The sequence below is a fragment of the Lolium rigidum genome, chromosome 2 (genome assembly GCF_022539505.1).
Source record: "Lolium rigidum isolate FL_2022 chromosome 2, APGP_CSIRO_Lrig_0.1, whole genome shotgun sequence".
Classification (NCBI taxonomy): domain Eukaryota; kingdom Viridiplantae; phylum Streptophyta; class Magnoliopsida; order Poales; family Poaceae; genus Lolium; species Lolium rigidum.
This window is the reverse complement of record NC_061509.1, coordinates 135,063,938-135,075,970: the sequence shown is the minus strand read 5'-3', so window position 1 is coordinate 135,075,970 and position 12,033 is coordinate 135,063,938. Positions and strand designations below refer to the sequence as shown.

At 47.3% G+C, this 12,033-nt stretch overlaps 3 protein-coding genes across 3 annotated transcripts; 2 read left to right on the top strand and 1 right to left on the bottom strand.

Annotated features, from left to right (window-relative positions):
* Positions 1–322: 322 nt before the first annotated feature.
* On the top strand, positions 323–1,365 carry LOC124690132 (protein RAFTIN 1B-like). Its single transcript, XM_047223562.1, has 2 exons — positions 323–479; positions 575–1,365. Exons 1-2 carry the CDS (start codon positions 323–325, stop codon positions 1,363–1,365), a joined length of 948 nt encoding a protein of 315 aa, XP_047079518.1.
* Positions 1,366–1,497: 132 nt separating this feature from the next.
* Positions 1,498–5,062, bottom strand: LOC124692379 (tetratricopeptide repeat protein 33-like). The gene is made up of 6 exons (XM_047225734.1): positions 4,596–5,062; positions 3,881–4,091; positions 2,622–2,760; positions 2,195–2,226; positions 1,959–2,045; positions 1,498–1,855 (listed from the first exon to the last, which is right to left on the bottom strand). Exons 2-6 carry the CDS (start codon positions 4,082–4,084, stop codon positions 1,694–1,696), a joined length of 624 nt encoding a protein of 207 aa, XP_047081690.1. The 5' UTR covers positions 4,085–4,091; positions 4,596–5,062; the 3' UTR covers positions 1,498–1,693.
* Positions 5,063–5,299: 237 nt separating this feature from the next.
* On the top strand, positions 5,300–10,656 carry LOC124692377 (probable L-ascorbate peroxidase 8, chloroplastic). Its single transcript, XM_047225733.1, has 12 exons — positions 5,300–5,476; positions 5,554–5,697; positions 8,186–8,306; positions 8,396–8,496; positions 8,598–8,685; positions 8,806–8,873; positions 8,958–9,044; positions 9,416–9,490; positions 9,572–9,649; positions 9,722–9,826; positions 10,028–10,165; positions 10,284–10,656. The coding sequence occupies exons 1-12, from the start codon at positions 5,315–5,317 to the stop codon at positions 10,434–10,436; spliced, it is 1,320 nt and encodes a 439-aa protein (XP_047081689.1). The 5' UTR covers positions 5,300–5,314; the 3' UTR covers positions 10,437–10,656.
* Positions 10,657–12,033: the final 1,377 nt, after the last annotated feature.

Sequence of the window (12,033 nt, the reverse complement as noted above, 5' to 3'; positions counted from 1 at the left end):
TGTTGCTCACCTATATATTAGACACAGGCGGATGTTCTATACATGAACTTCTTGTTTTTATAAATTGCTAATGTCGGTTCTGTGGAACTAAACACAGGACAGGACAGAGGTGTGTGGGCGTCGAAATTTCCACGATCTCTCCTGCCGAGATGGCCCACGCCCACATGCAGAGGCAAAGTGACATGCATGCGTTTGTGGAGCCACTCGATCAGGGAGACATGAAGAGGCTACATATACTGGACCGACTGATACCCGAAACCATCAATCACATCACAGCAAGCTTCGGTATCCACTACTGTTGTAGCGTGAGAACTGAGAAGGCATGGGTCCTGTCGTAGTACTTGTTCTGATCGCGGTGGTAGCCGGCGGCGCGGCGGTGCGTGGCCACCCCGGTGACGGCACTCCGGCGGCGCGGTTCTGGGAGGCAGCCCTCCCCGGCTCACCGATGCCAGAGGCCATTGCCGACCTCGTCCAGAAAGGTACGTGCAGTTCTGAAGAAGACTGACGGACACCATGTCCCATGTACATATCACCATGATTTGTAGTACGAGTTGTTAACGGGGACGCGCCGCAGGCACCGATCATTCGCCGCTCGCGGAGCACCGTTCTGCCGCCATGTTTCTGCCCAACGCGTGCCTTGGATACAAGTACGACATCCAGTGCGGCAAGCCGCCTCCGGCGAGCACAGAGGCCGCACCGGCGGTGGAGGGCATCTTCTTCCGCGAGGCCGCCATGCGCGTGGGGAGCACGATGACGGTCGCCCTTCCGGCGGCCGTGCCGGCTGCGTTCCTCCCGCGAGACGTCGCCGACAGGATCCCCTTCGGCAACCTGACGGACGCCCTCGCCACGTTCAACATTGCGCCGGACTCCCAGGAGGCGGACCAGCTGAGCGACACCGTGCGCGAGTGCGCCGCGCCGCCGCTCGCCGGCGAGCGGAAGGCGTGCGCCACGTCGCTGGAGGGCGTCGTGCTGAGCGCAACGCGCATGCTGGGCACGCGCCGGGTGGCCGCAGCGGCGTCGGCGCTCCCGAGCACCGGCCTGCCACGCGCCGCGTATGTGGTGCAGGCGACCAGCCCGCTCGGCGGCTCGCGCTTCGTGGCCTGCCACAGCAGGCCTTACCCGTACGCCGTTTACCAGTGCCACATGACGGAGCGGTCGTCCAAGGCGTACGTCTTCTCCATCCGCGGCGGCCTCCGTGGGGACCCGACGATGGACATGGCGGCGCTGTGCCATTTCGACACCTCCAACTGGAACCCAGCTCACCCGGCATTCAAGATCCTGCGCACCCACCCCGGCGGCTCGCCCGTGTGCCACTTCCTGCCGTACGCCGACCTGCTGTTCGGCGAGAAGGCGGCTAATGCGTAGCTGCCTACTGCTCCAAGAAGAGATAAGTGTTACTAGCAGGGAGGAAAATGTTTGTGATGTCGAATCAACTCCCGTGCATAAAAATACTGCCATTCATAGATCTGCTATTACAGGCAACCGAACGAATTCTCATCCTCTGAACCGTAATGCTGAATTATCATTTGTGCCGCAAACAGTACAAGTTAATAAATTCCATTGTGCTGTACATCCACTTCCCTCAAATCAACAGAACAGCGACAATTTGGCAGAATCAGTAGCCTCTCAGCAACTCCTGTCGCATTTCTCTTAACATGATAACAGAATATAGCCTACACCCTACAGTCACGAGTCATGCATCCTCCTCTTCACTCTTCACTTCCTTCTCCGAATTCCCTCCAACCGTGAAACGTCTCTTGTTAGCATTCAGATCGCCCGAAGAGTGCAATTGTCCTCGTTTTCTTACAAGACGGGATGCGGTATCACGGTCAGCTTTTGCCTCACTGTAGTCAGGCTGTTGATACGACCCAACAAACAAATCGGGAAGAGAGGGCAAGTGAGATGACCCACATTCCACATTGAACTTCTTCGTTACAGAGTGAAAAAAGAGCACGTACCTTGATTGCTAGTGCCCTGTCAAAAGATTCAATGGCTTTATCTGGCTCTCCAAAATTTAACTGTGCTCTACCGAGAGTTACCCAAGCCTGCGAATCAATAAACCATATGCTCAGTTGATCCCAACAGGGAAACTGGTCAACTGTAAAGCAATGGCGGGTATATGCAAGAGGTCAAGCCACATCAACAATATACAAAATCTGATTTAACAGTCCATCTGATGAATTGTTACGCTAACCTCAGGCCATGATGGTTCAACTTCTGTTGCTCCTACAAAGTATACAAAACAGAGAGTAACTGTTTCGTTTGAAGTAGCAATATGAGAATCGAACATTTGATCTAATGACGTATCGTATGTACTGCTATGATCAGTGGAACGGCACAAAAGTCAAAATAGGGATTGCAAAATTACAACTTAAGAAGGAACCTCCAAATTCAGGTATCGCATACAGTTACACATTAGAAGACGAACAATGATTCACTTCTGACAGAAAGAAAAAAACCATAAAGGTTGAGTGAATCCTAGACATTGGATTGTTGCAACTACAAACTACCCTAAGTAGAGAAGGTCATATTACTCTCAGCTTGCGAGAATTTTAGCACAGCAACAATAACTCAATAAATAATTCATCAGAAAACACAACAGGGGGAGTGGAGAAAATTACTAGTCGCTGCTGTCAATGCACGCCATGCATCTCCCAACTCAAGTAAAACCTGAGCTTTCTGTTCGTGAATTATTACATTATCTGGTACCAAGCTAAGTGAAGCCTCCCACTTACTGAGCGCTTCATGGTACTTCCCTTCCTAAAAAGTAACAGAAATATCAAATATGACCTCATGAGTGCCTAAGAATAAGAGTAGCATCATAGCATTTGTTTTTCTGTGTAAAGCAGCATTATTACAAGAGAGAGAGAAAAACATTAGCAACGACGCCACATCTCTGGTGCCTTGAACTGTTCATAACACCGCAAACCTTAATTCAATACAAGCCTAGCCAGAAAACAAATCTGATATTAAAAATAGAGTGATACGTGTATTTCTGTGCGGCTGCAAGTTGCAGCATCCGCAATCCAAGTTAGGAGTTGGTCCAGGTTTTTTCAGGTCAGCCCGAAACCCACCTGGCACGACACGATCAGAATAAAATGGGTTGTCTTCCAGAAAAAAAAGGGTGAAAACAGGTGGGACTGGTACAGCATGACAGCCTAGACACAGAAAATGGGCCACGTTGTACTATGTCTAGAAGTTCTAGTTCTCAAATATACAACCAAAAGTTTCAATTTTCTGCTTGAAGTTACCTCTTATAAATACTTGTTACTCCTAAAGCTCTATATTGTGATTGGCTAAGTATTCTTGAACGAAACTTGATTCTCTCTGCTTCTTTTATTTAGTTTTGTCGGTACCCGTAATAGACAACATTCATGGTATTGTTATGTGTCACAATAGAGTTTAATGTTTAGTTTGGGTCAGGTTAAACCTTATGGTCGAGTGTCTACATATAAACTGTGAGAAACTCTTGCCTGCACATCAATGGATCACCTTATAAGCAAATTAGCTGAAATTTATCTTGCTTCTTAGACTTAGTAATATTTAGAGCATGTGATACCATTGCTAGGTAGGACTGCTACCTAGGATGCTACAATTTCTAAAACAAGAAGTGACCGTGTGCCGTCTATTATTAATACTCCCTCCGGCTAAAAATAGGTGTCTTAGTTATAGATACATATACGGATTCATAGTGTCTTCTAGGCCATGTACCACTAAGGGTCACGATTCACCACAAAAATTCAATTCATAGGGATATGCTGTATTATTCAGTCATGGTATCTGTAACAGCATTGAGCACTCTTAAGGAATAACGCATATAACCACAACTACACACCAGTCCTTAAACCAACAGTAATCACATAAAATTTTATAGAGATACCTCAGCTAGCTTGTTCCCTTGGTGTTGGAGCGACTGGGCGGTATCAAGTGGCTTGGTTGCAGGATATTCAGTTCCTGCTTCTTCGCTTCCTTTCTTTTCATCCTCATCGTTGTCGCCCTCAGCACCAAATGGCAGCCCTGGCTTAGCTGATGCTACCACCGGCTGCCTCTTCGTCTTGGCATTCTTATTCCATGCTATCTTCATTGCGTAACTGTTTTACATGATAGGCTATCACACTCTGTACCAACAACAACATCATCAACAGAAAAAGGGAAATTGGGTTTGATCTGCTAAGCTACACAGAAGTACCCTTCTTGGTATAGATGAAGATACTAACAAATTAAAAAAAGAGTAATTTATTCTTTTAACGTTTTCTATACTGCTTATATCGAATTCTAGATTCTTGTTCGGTAATAGAGAGTCTCCAAATGCATATGTACATTGATAATCCTTAGAAAGCAATTCGTCGAACAAGTTATGGGTGCTCTAGGAAAGATAGGCTCTTTGGTCCCCCAGCTAAGACAGCATGCCACCCCGATCTTATTAGGAGTTAACGCGGGCCATCATGATAAGCTATGACTTAATCAACCAAGCATGATAGAGGATGAAGTAGTACAAGAATCAACTATCGGGGATGAACGGAGGCACCCGCAAGAGAAGAGTCCCAGAATGGTACTCCAGTAGGATGAAGAGCGATTAGCTGGGGATGACTTACAGGCGGATCCAGGAGCATGCACCAACGACGGTTTCTCGGTTCGATCGGTTGGTCGGTCGCTCAGCTTGCAGGATCGAAGCACGAGGCTGGAGGACCGCCGCTCCGGTAGAAACTAGAGAGTTCGACTTAAACAGGATTTTTCATTTTGACCCTCTTAAATATTGGAATTTGCTTAATCGTGTGGTGCCAGCCCAAGTAGTGGTTTCTGGTTTGGCTGCTAGGCCTAATTCCAAGGCCCGGCTGAATCGCCCGACTATGGAGCGGCTGCGTCCGTCCGGCGGGGTAAGAAAATGCTGGCGGCGCCGGCAACGAAAAGGCGGTGAATGGCAGAGTCGCCGGAGCAGCGGCGAAGCTGCGGTACGAAATGCAGAGTTGCCGGGAGTACGTTGCTCCGGGACCGGGAGGTAGGGTCGCCGGCGACGGAAACGACGATCCATGAGGTGCCATGTGTGGCTACGAGAAGGGTAATGCCGTACGCGTGCAGGATCGCTACGACGGTAGTCATCGGTCCCTCGCATATTCGTCGGCAAATGTGCCCACAATGTGCCACGCGTCGCACCACCATTGGGCACCAAAGATTAGACGCCTCGCCCACCCCACGCACGCACCGTCCTCCTCCCCAGTTCAGTTCAGCTCCCAATCGTCCAGGCCGTGGACCAGCCATCCATCATCCGCTCCAACCAAATATTCCAAAATCCCGCCACGCAGCCGCAGTCGCCATGGCGGAGCGCCTCGCCTCCTCGGCCTCCCTCCTCCCGGCCTCGCCTTCCTCGTCCACCCGCCGCGCCGCGGTCGCAGCAGCCACCGTCGCCTCCTTCCCCTCCTGCTCCGCGCGCACCGGCGGGCTCCGCCTCCGTCCGTCCCCCTCGCGCTTCTCGCAGGTCGGCTTCTGTTCCTTTTTTTGGTTCGATTGGACTTACCAAGCCGTGCGGCTGACCTCTATGTGAATGAACTGCAGAAGGTTGCGGGGAGAGGGCGCGGCGGCGCCGGCGGGGCGCTGCGGGTTGTCCGCTGTATGGCGGCGTCGGATGCCGCGCAGCTCAAGAGCGCGCGGGAGGACATCAAGGAGATCCTCAAGACCACTTACTGCCACCCCATCCTGGTACGTATCTTTACTCTTCAAATCAGTTCTACTCCTAGCTGGCAAATCATTTCCGATCGTGCCCTGAGTTGATGCCACATTCCTACGAACTACTCCATGATACCCCTGCTCAAGGCCTGACGCAGAGCAAAGTTTCAGTATCGGATTTTCATAGCTAGCAGCTCCTTGGTGGCATTTGCTCATTTTAGCGTGTACTACCTCCATTAGAGCAGGTCTAACAGACCCCTTAAAAGCCCCAACCCCGTAAAATAACCGCCGATATACGGGGTAGAGCTCTACCCGGCCGTCTAGCAGACCCCGTAAATCAGCCCCCGGTATCGAATTTTTACAGTTTTGGGTACGGGGCGGCTCCTCGCCCCTTACAAGTACAGGGTGGGAGGCTGAATACGTGGCGAACCCCTAGTCGTGGCGGGCTGAATTTTCAGGAAATCAACTGTTCATCGCGCCGGTCGCGGCCGAGGCGGAGTCGCGTGACGGGGCCGTGGCGGCCGGAGGCCGGTGCATGGCATGGCGCGACGAGCGAGCAGCAGGCCGGAGGGCGCGGCGAGCAGCGGCAGGCCGTGGCGGGCGGGGGCGGCCGGAGGCCCGGGCGTCGCGGGGCGGCCAGGGCGTCGCGGGGCCGGAGCGGGCGGGGCCAGGGGCGTCGCCGGGGCGGCCGGAGCGGGGCCGGAGCGTGGCGAGGCGGGGCCGGGGCGTCGCGGGGCGGCCGGAGCGGGAGACGAGGCGGCCAGGCCGTGGCGGGGGCGTGGCGGGCGAGGGCGGCCAGGCCATGGCGGGCAGGGGCGGCCGGCGGCCGGTGCGGGGGCGGCCGGTGCGGGGGCGGGGGCGGCCGGAGCGGAGACGCGATTTGGCCATGGCCTGCAGTGCCCACAGGTGGAAGAAGAAGAGAAGGAAGATGAGGAAAGAAAAGAAATTAATTTGGCATATTCTTGGAATATGCTTTTTTACCGTTTAGGGATACGGGGTCTGCTAGCTCGTCCGAGTTTTTGGCCGGCGAAAACTGGATACAGGGCCCTCTACTCGCGTTTTAAGGGGCGAAAAAATACGGGGTCTGTTAGACATGCTCTTAGGAAACAAGTGAACCACCTTTGTCTAGACACAATGTATCTAGACGCAATTCAGTGTATCATATTTAGACAAAGTTAAACCACTTATTTCCGAGCAGAGTTTGTATTAATATACACATGAAGAGAGATTGTATTGTGCGAGCATTTGGATTTTAGCACATAGAAAGAACAGAGTTGCGAGCAAATTGAATTTTTCTATCGATGCTGGATGACACCTAGGTCATTGCCACGTCGCAACTCCTGAATGCATGCATTCACCACGGAACATTCCGCTCCATATTGGAGTCCATGAAGGATAATAATGTACCAAGTTAACCATGGTAGATGGTACTCCACTTTGAATCAGCCTTTCATATCGCACAGTGCACATGCCAAGTAAGATACTCTCAAGGAAATTTGAAGAAACCTCCAGTGGCATTGCAGCTGTGAAGTCGGAGTCATCAGGTCGTGAGTGTGGAATGTGATTGATGATGCACAATGACGCTCTTCGCGGTGCTCTGGGATGTGCTTTGTCTGCGTATTTGTGCCACATATCGGCTTTGCCAACAGGTTTGTTTTTGTCTGGTGACCGCTTAGACCTAGTTTAGCTTGGTTGCTTGCCTTATTGTCAGGGTTTTTACCTGGTTTTCCTTATTTAACTGAGTTTGTACGATTTTCAGCGGAAATTCATTTTTGCTCATAGGAGCATATGCTCCCTTTAACCAATAAACATATTTTAGAATGTCAAAAGATCTGGAAAAAAATTCATGCTTATTTCTGAACATTTTTTGTGCGCACGCAAAGTTTCGCGAAAAGCCGATATTTTTTATGGCCTGGATGTCTGGTGAAAAGCCTTTTTTAGCACCAATTTTTGTCTTTTTATACAGGAAAAAAAGTTGGTTTTCCGTGAAACAACTTTGTGCATATATAGAAAGTGGAGATGAACGCGTGATTTTTTTTTTAATATTTTCAAATATGTTCAAACTGTTTCAAATAAAGTGAGCATATGCTCATGGATGCCAAAAGGCAGCTCTCAATTTTCGGTCAGTTTTCCTTATAAAGGGCACCACTCTTTCCGAGGTCGGTAGGGAAGCAAGCAGCGGCCCATATCCTGTTGAACTTAGCAATTTGTTCAGAGGTGGCCATAGAAATGACACTAATGACTACTGTGTTGTCGGTTATGTGGTGCGCCACATGCATCTTTGGTGGTTGGATTCTTCTGGCTGTTTCTTTGGCAAATGATAACCCGCTGGTCGCATAAAATAGAGAGTGAAATGTGTGAATTTATGCATATGGTTGCTTCCACAAGTTCATGTAGGTAAAGTGTTGCATTCTTGAGATCCATCAGAAAATGGTGTAATGCTTGTGCAATAGTCTGTCCGATCAATCATCATGGCCCTGGTATGCCGTATGCAGATGTTCATGCTTTCTACTATGTTCAGGTCCGTCTGGGATGGCATGATTCAGGTACGTATGACAAAAATATTGAGGAGTGGCCGCAGAGAGGTGGAGCTGATGGAAGCTTAAGATTTGATCCAGAATTGAGTCATGGAGCAAATGCTGGTATTCGTCTTGACTGGCCAATTTTTTCAGTCGTTGTACCTTGCTAAGTGTAGGGAAGTAGCTGACATACTTGGATGGCTTATTTCCAGGTCTTACTAGTGCTTTAAAGCTTATTCAACCAATCAAGGACAAATACCCAGGTATCACTTATGCGGATTTGTTCCAGTTGGCGAGTGCTACAGCAATTGAGGTCTCAGCCTTTTCTCTGCTCAAATATCTTGCCAGGCCATTTTGGCAAACGAATAGTAGACTCTATGTGTGTACTCATTTCTTTTGTCAATCTCATTCCAGGAAGCTGGTGGCCCGAAAATTCCGATGAAATATGGAAGGGTCGACATCACAGTACCTGAGCAATGCCCGCCTGAGGGGAGGCTTCCTGGTTAGTGGTTCTGACAAATTTATCATTTATAGCGGTCTCCCTCAGTGTTTACATTGTCTGAAGTTAAGGTATTTATTGAAGTGAAATAATTGATCGTTGCTAAATATTCATGTTTCGCAGATGCTGGCCCACGTTTACCTGCTGAGCACCTTCGTGAGGTCTTCTATAGAATGGGCCTTGATGACAAGGTGTGTCATACCAGAAGCTGGAATTTCTCCTGTTTGCCTGTGTGTTCTTGAGCTTTTTGTTGATCTGTTGGAGTATTTGTGCAGGAAATTGTTGCACTCTCTGGAGCACATACACTTGGAAGATCACGGCCTGACCGGAGTGGCTGGGGCAAGCCAGAAACTAAATATACAGTATGTTTTTCTAGGTCTCCTTGGTTGGGTTTAAAGCAGGACAGTATGTTATTTTTGTAGTACAAAAGGTTTTGGACATGGTCAGTCCCATATAATATCAACTATTCTACAGTTTGAAACTTCAGGATAGAATACACAACTTCTTTTCTTTTCTGTAGACATGCTGGGAGTCTAGACCTACATAGAGAGGGGGGGGGGGGGGGGGCAATCTCAGCTTTGTGTCGTTTTGCAATGAAGTTGTAGATAGCATATCATGCTTTCAAATCTTTGTAACCTTGGTTTACTAATACAACTTGGATCTGATTAACTGTAACTAACCGTAGATCATTGCGGCTACAACACTGAGGTGTTAATATTATTGTGTTCTACAGAAGGATGGGCCTGGTGAACCTGGAGGGCAATCATGGACAGCTGAATGGTTGAAGTTTGATAACAGTTACTTCAAGGTGTGCCCCTTTTTTTCATGGTTTATGAATTAAATTATTCATTTGAGTCTCGGATGATTTGATCTATTAACAATATTTCAGGACATAAAGGAGCAAAGGGACCAGGATCTTCTAGTATTGCCTACGGATGCTGCATTATTTGAGGACCCATCATTCAAGGTAACTTGCTTATTCTCCGCTTATGGCTGGTGACTCAGATGCTATGAAATAGTAATACTGTGATTCATGCAGGTATATGCGGAGAAGTATGCAGAGGACCAGGAGGCATTCTTCAATGATTACGCTCAAGCCCATGCTAAACTGAGCAACCTCGGTGCAAAATTTGATCCTCCTGAGGTGAGCACCACATTCCTGTTTTAATCCTTCTGGCAACCACCTGCAGTTTTCCTGAAGGAGCAAAAGCAACACGAAGGCAGTTTACTTACTTAGCTCTTCCATTCCACTTTCCATCCTTGCTCGTCTTATTTTAATGACAAACTTTGCTTAGCTGCTCCAGTTCGTGTGAAGCCTAACACACAACGTGTAACTATACTTCAGGGAATCTCGTTAGACAATGACACTGGTGCCACACCGGATGACGAGAAGAAGGTTGCTGATCCAGCACCAGCAGATGATACCAACGGAGCAGCACCACAGCCCGAGCCATTTGTTGCCGCCAAATACTCTTACAAAAAGGTTCACACTTGTACAATCTAGGCCCAGTTTTAAAGATTTTTGGACGATACATGCTAGTGAAGCAGTAGTTAAAACTTAGAAGTAAGCGAACTTCAAAATTGTTTGTCGGTGCTTGCAGAGAGAGCTGTCAGACACAATGAAGCAGAAGATCCGGGCAGAGTACGAGGGCCTTGGAGGCAGCCCGGAGAAGGCTCTGCAGTCCAACTATTTCCTCAACATTATGATTGTGATCGCAGGGTTGGCATTCTTGACGTCTCTGGTCGGGAACTGAGAGCCTTGATCTGATGAGTCTTTTCTTTTCCTTTTTTGTTGCTGTGCCGAAATTGACCAATTGTGCAGAGATCAATCGAGGTACATAATGAGTATGTAGCGGAATGCTTTCTGATCTTTTGAGTGTGAGATAAAAGAAAGACAGTCCATTTTAAACTCCGAACAACATATAAATGTTTTCTTCGATTTTGAACCCTGAAGCTGTAAAATCATGTATATTTCACCCTGGGCTTTCAGAAGAATATCTTGAATTCTAACCCGGTTTTGGGTAGTGGTTTTGCATTTGGGTGTATTAAAATATTTAAAAACTCAGAGAGGTAGGGAATACTTGGAGCATATAAGCTGCAATATTTATGTAAACTATGGCTATCAGTCTATCTGTGGCATGTGCAAATGTAATAAGAGGTAAAAAGACTCAAGCCTTGTCTTGATTTTTTTTTGTATAGAAGACATATTTCCAATTTTGATGATTTTTTTTGTGTGGATTCCCGGTCAGTAGCAACTAGCAACCCCTTCATTTGTGAATATCTTAATTGTTTTTGAAACTTCAAAGGTGCAAACCCTACCTAAATAATCGGGTTAAGGTTAAATTTGAAACAATTCATTGGTGTGGAGAATGCAAAGAAGCGAGAACATGAAAATTTAACCAACAACTAATATGACCATGTGTGTTCTATACGGAAACATAAACTAATCTTATTGACCATGAAAGTTTATAATTTTGATGAATTTATGCGGGCTTCTGTTTCATAGTGTTCCATACATCGATAAAAAAAATAAGCATTTTGCAAAGCTCGAATTTACGAGTCTAAGTTTCGTTTCAAACTAGCTTAATAGTCCAAAATTTAATTGGTACTAAACATAATAATTCAATTGCAAAAATAACCCCCTTACAAACAAATAAATGTGGATACCACAAAATCACAACTTGTGTCTTCTAAAAAACCAGTGAACATATGTATACGGTAGGAAAACAAGACATGTAAATCACACATTTTTTTCCCTCTCAAACAAATTCTTCTCATTCACGACTTGGTAAACAAACACACACACACACACACATGCAAAACTTTAAGCACAAATATGCACACGCCATATTTTATCTGCTTCATAGGAAGTGGTTTGCATGATGAATAAGCAGCTTAACTGTATGTACCTTTTTTGAACTCTATTTTATTTAATTTGATAGCATTTTTCATGATCTATTCCGACGCGCAGGAAGGAACAGTACCATGTAACACACCCAACTCATCCCAGATTCTACCAAAGCTAGCTAGATCACGAGCAACCCCATTGCAAGTTCCAGGGACTATTCTGAATTCTACTCCATCGGTGTCTTGTATAGCAGATTTAATCTCCTGCACAACGAAGACAATCCGCGACCTTGATTTATTGGGAGAATGTAACTCATTGATCAGATTTAAGCAATCTAACTCAACCACCAAAGAGACTGTAGGCAAAATTCAGACCCTGAAGTCACGCAATGGCCTCGGCAGATTGAGCATCTGAGCATGCATCGGTTAAGCCCCAAGCCGAAAAAATGACCTCCCCAGCGTCAAACATTCAGTGGCTTTGAGAGGGAAAGGGCAAATCTGTGC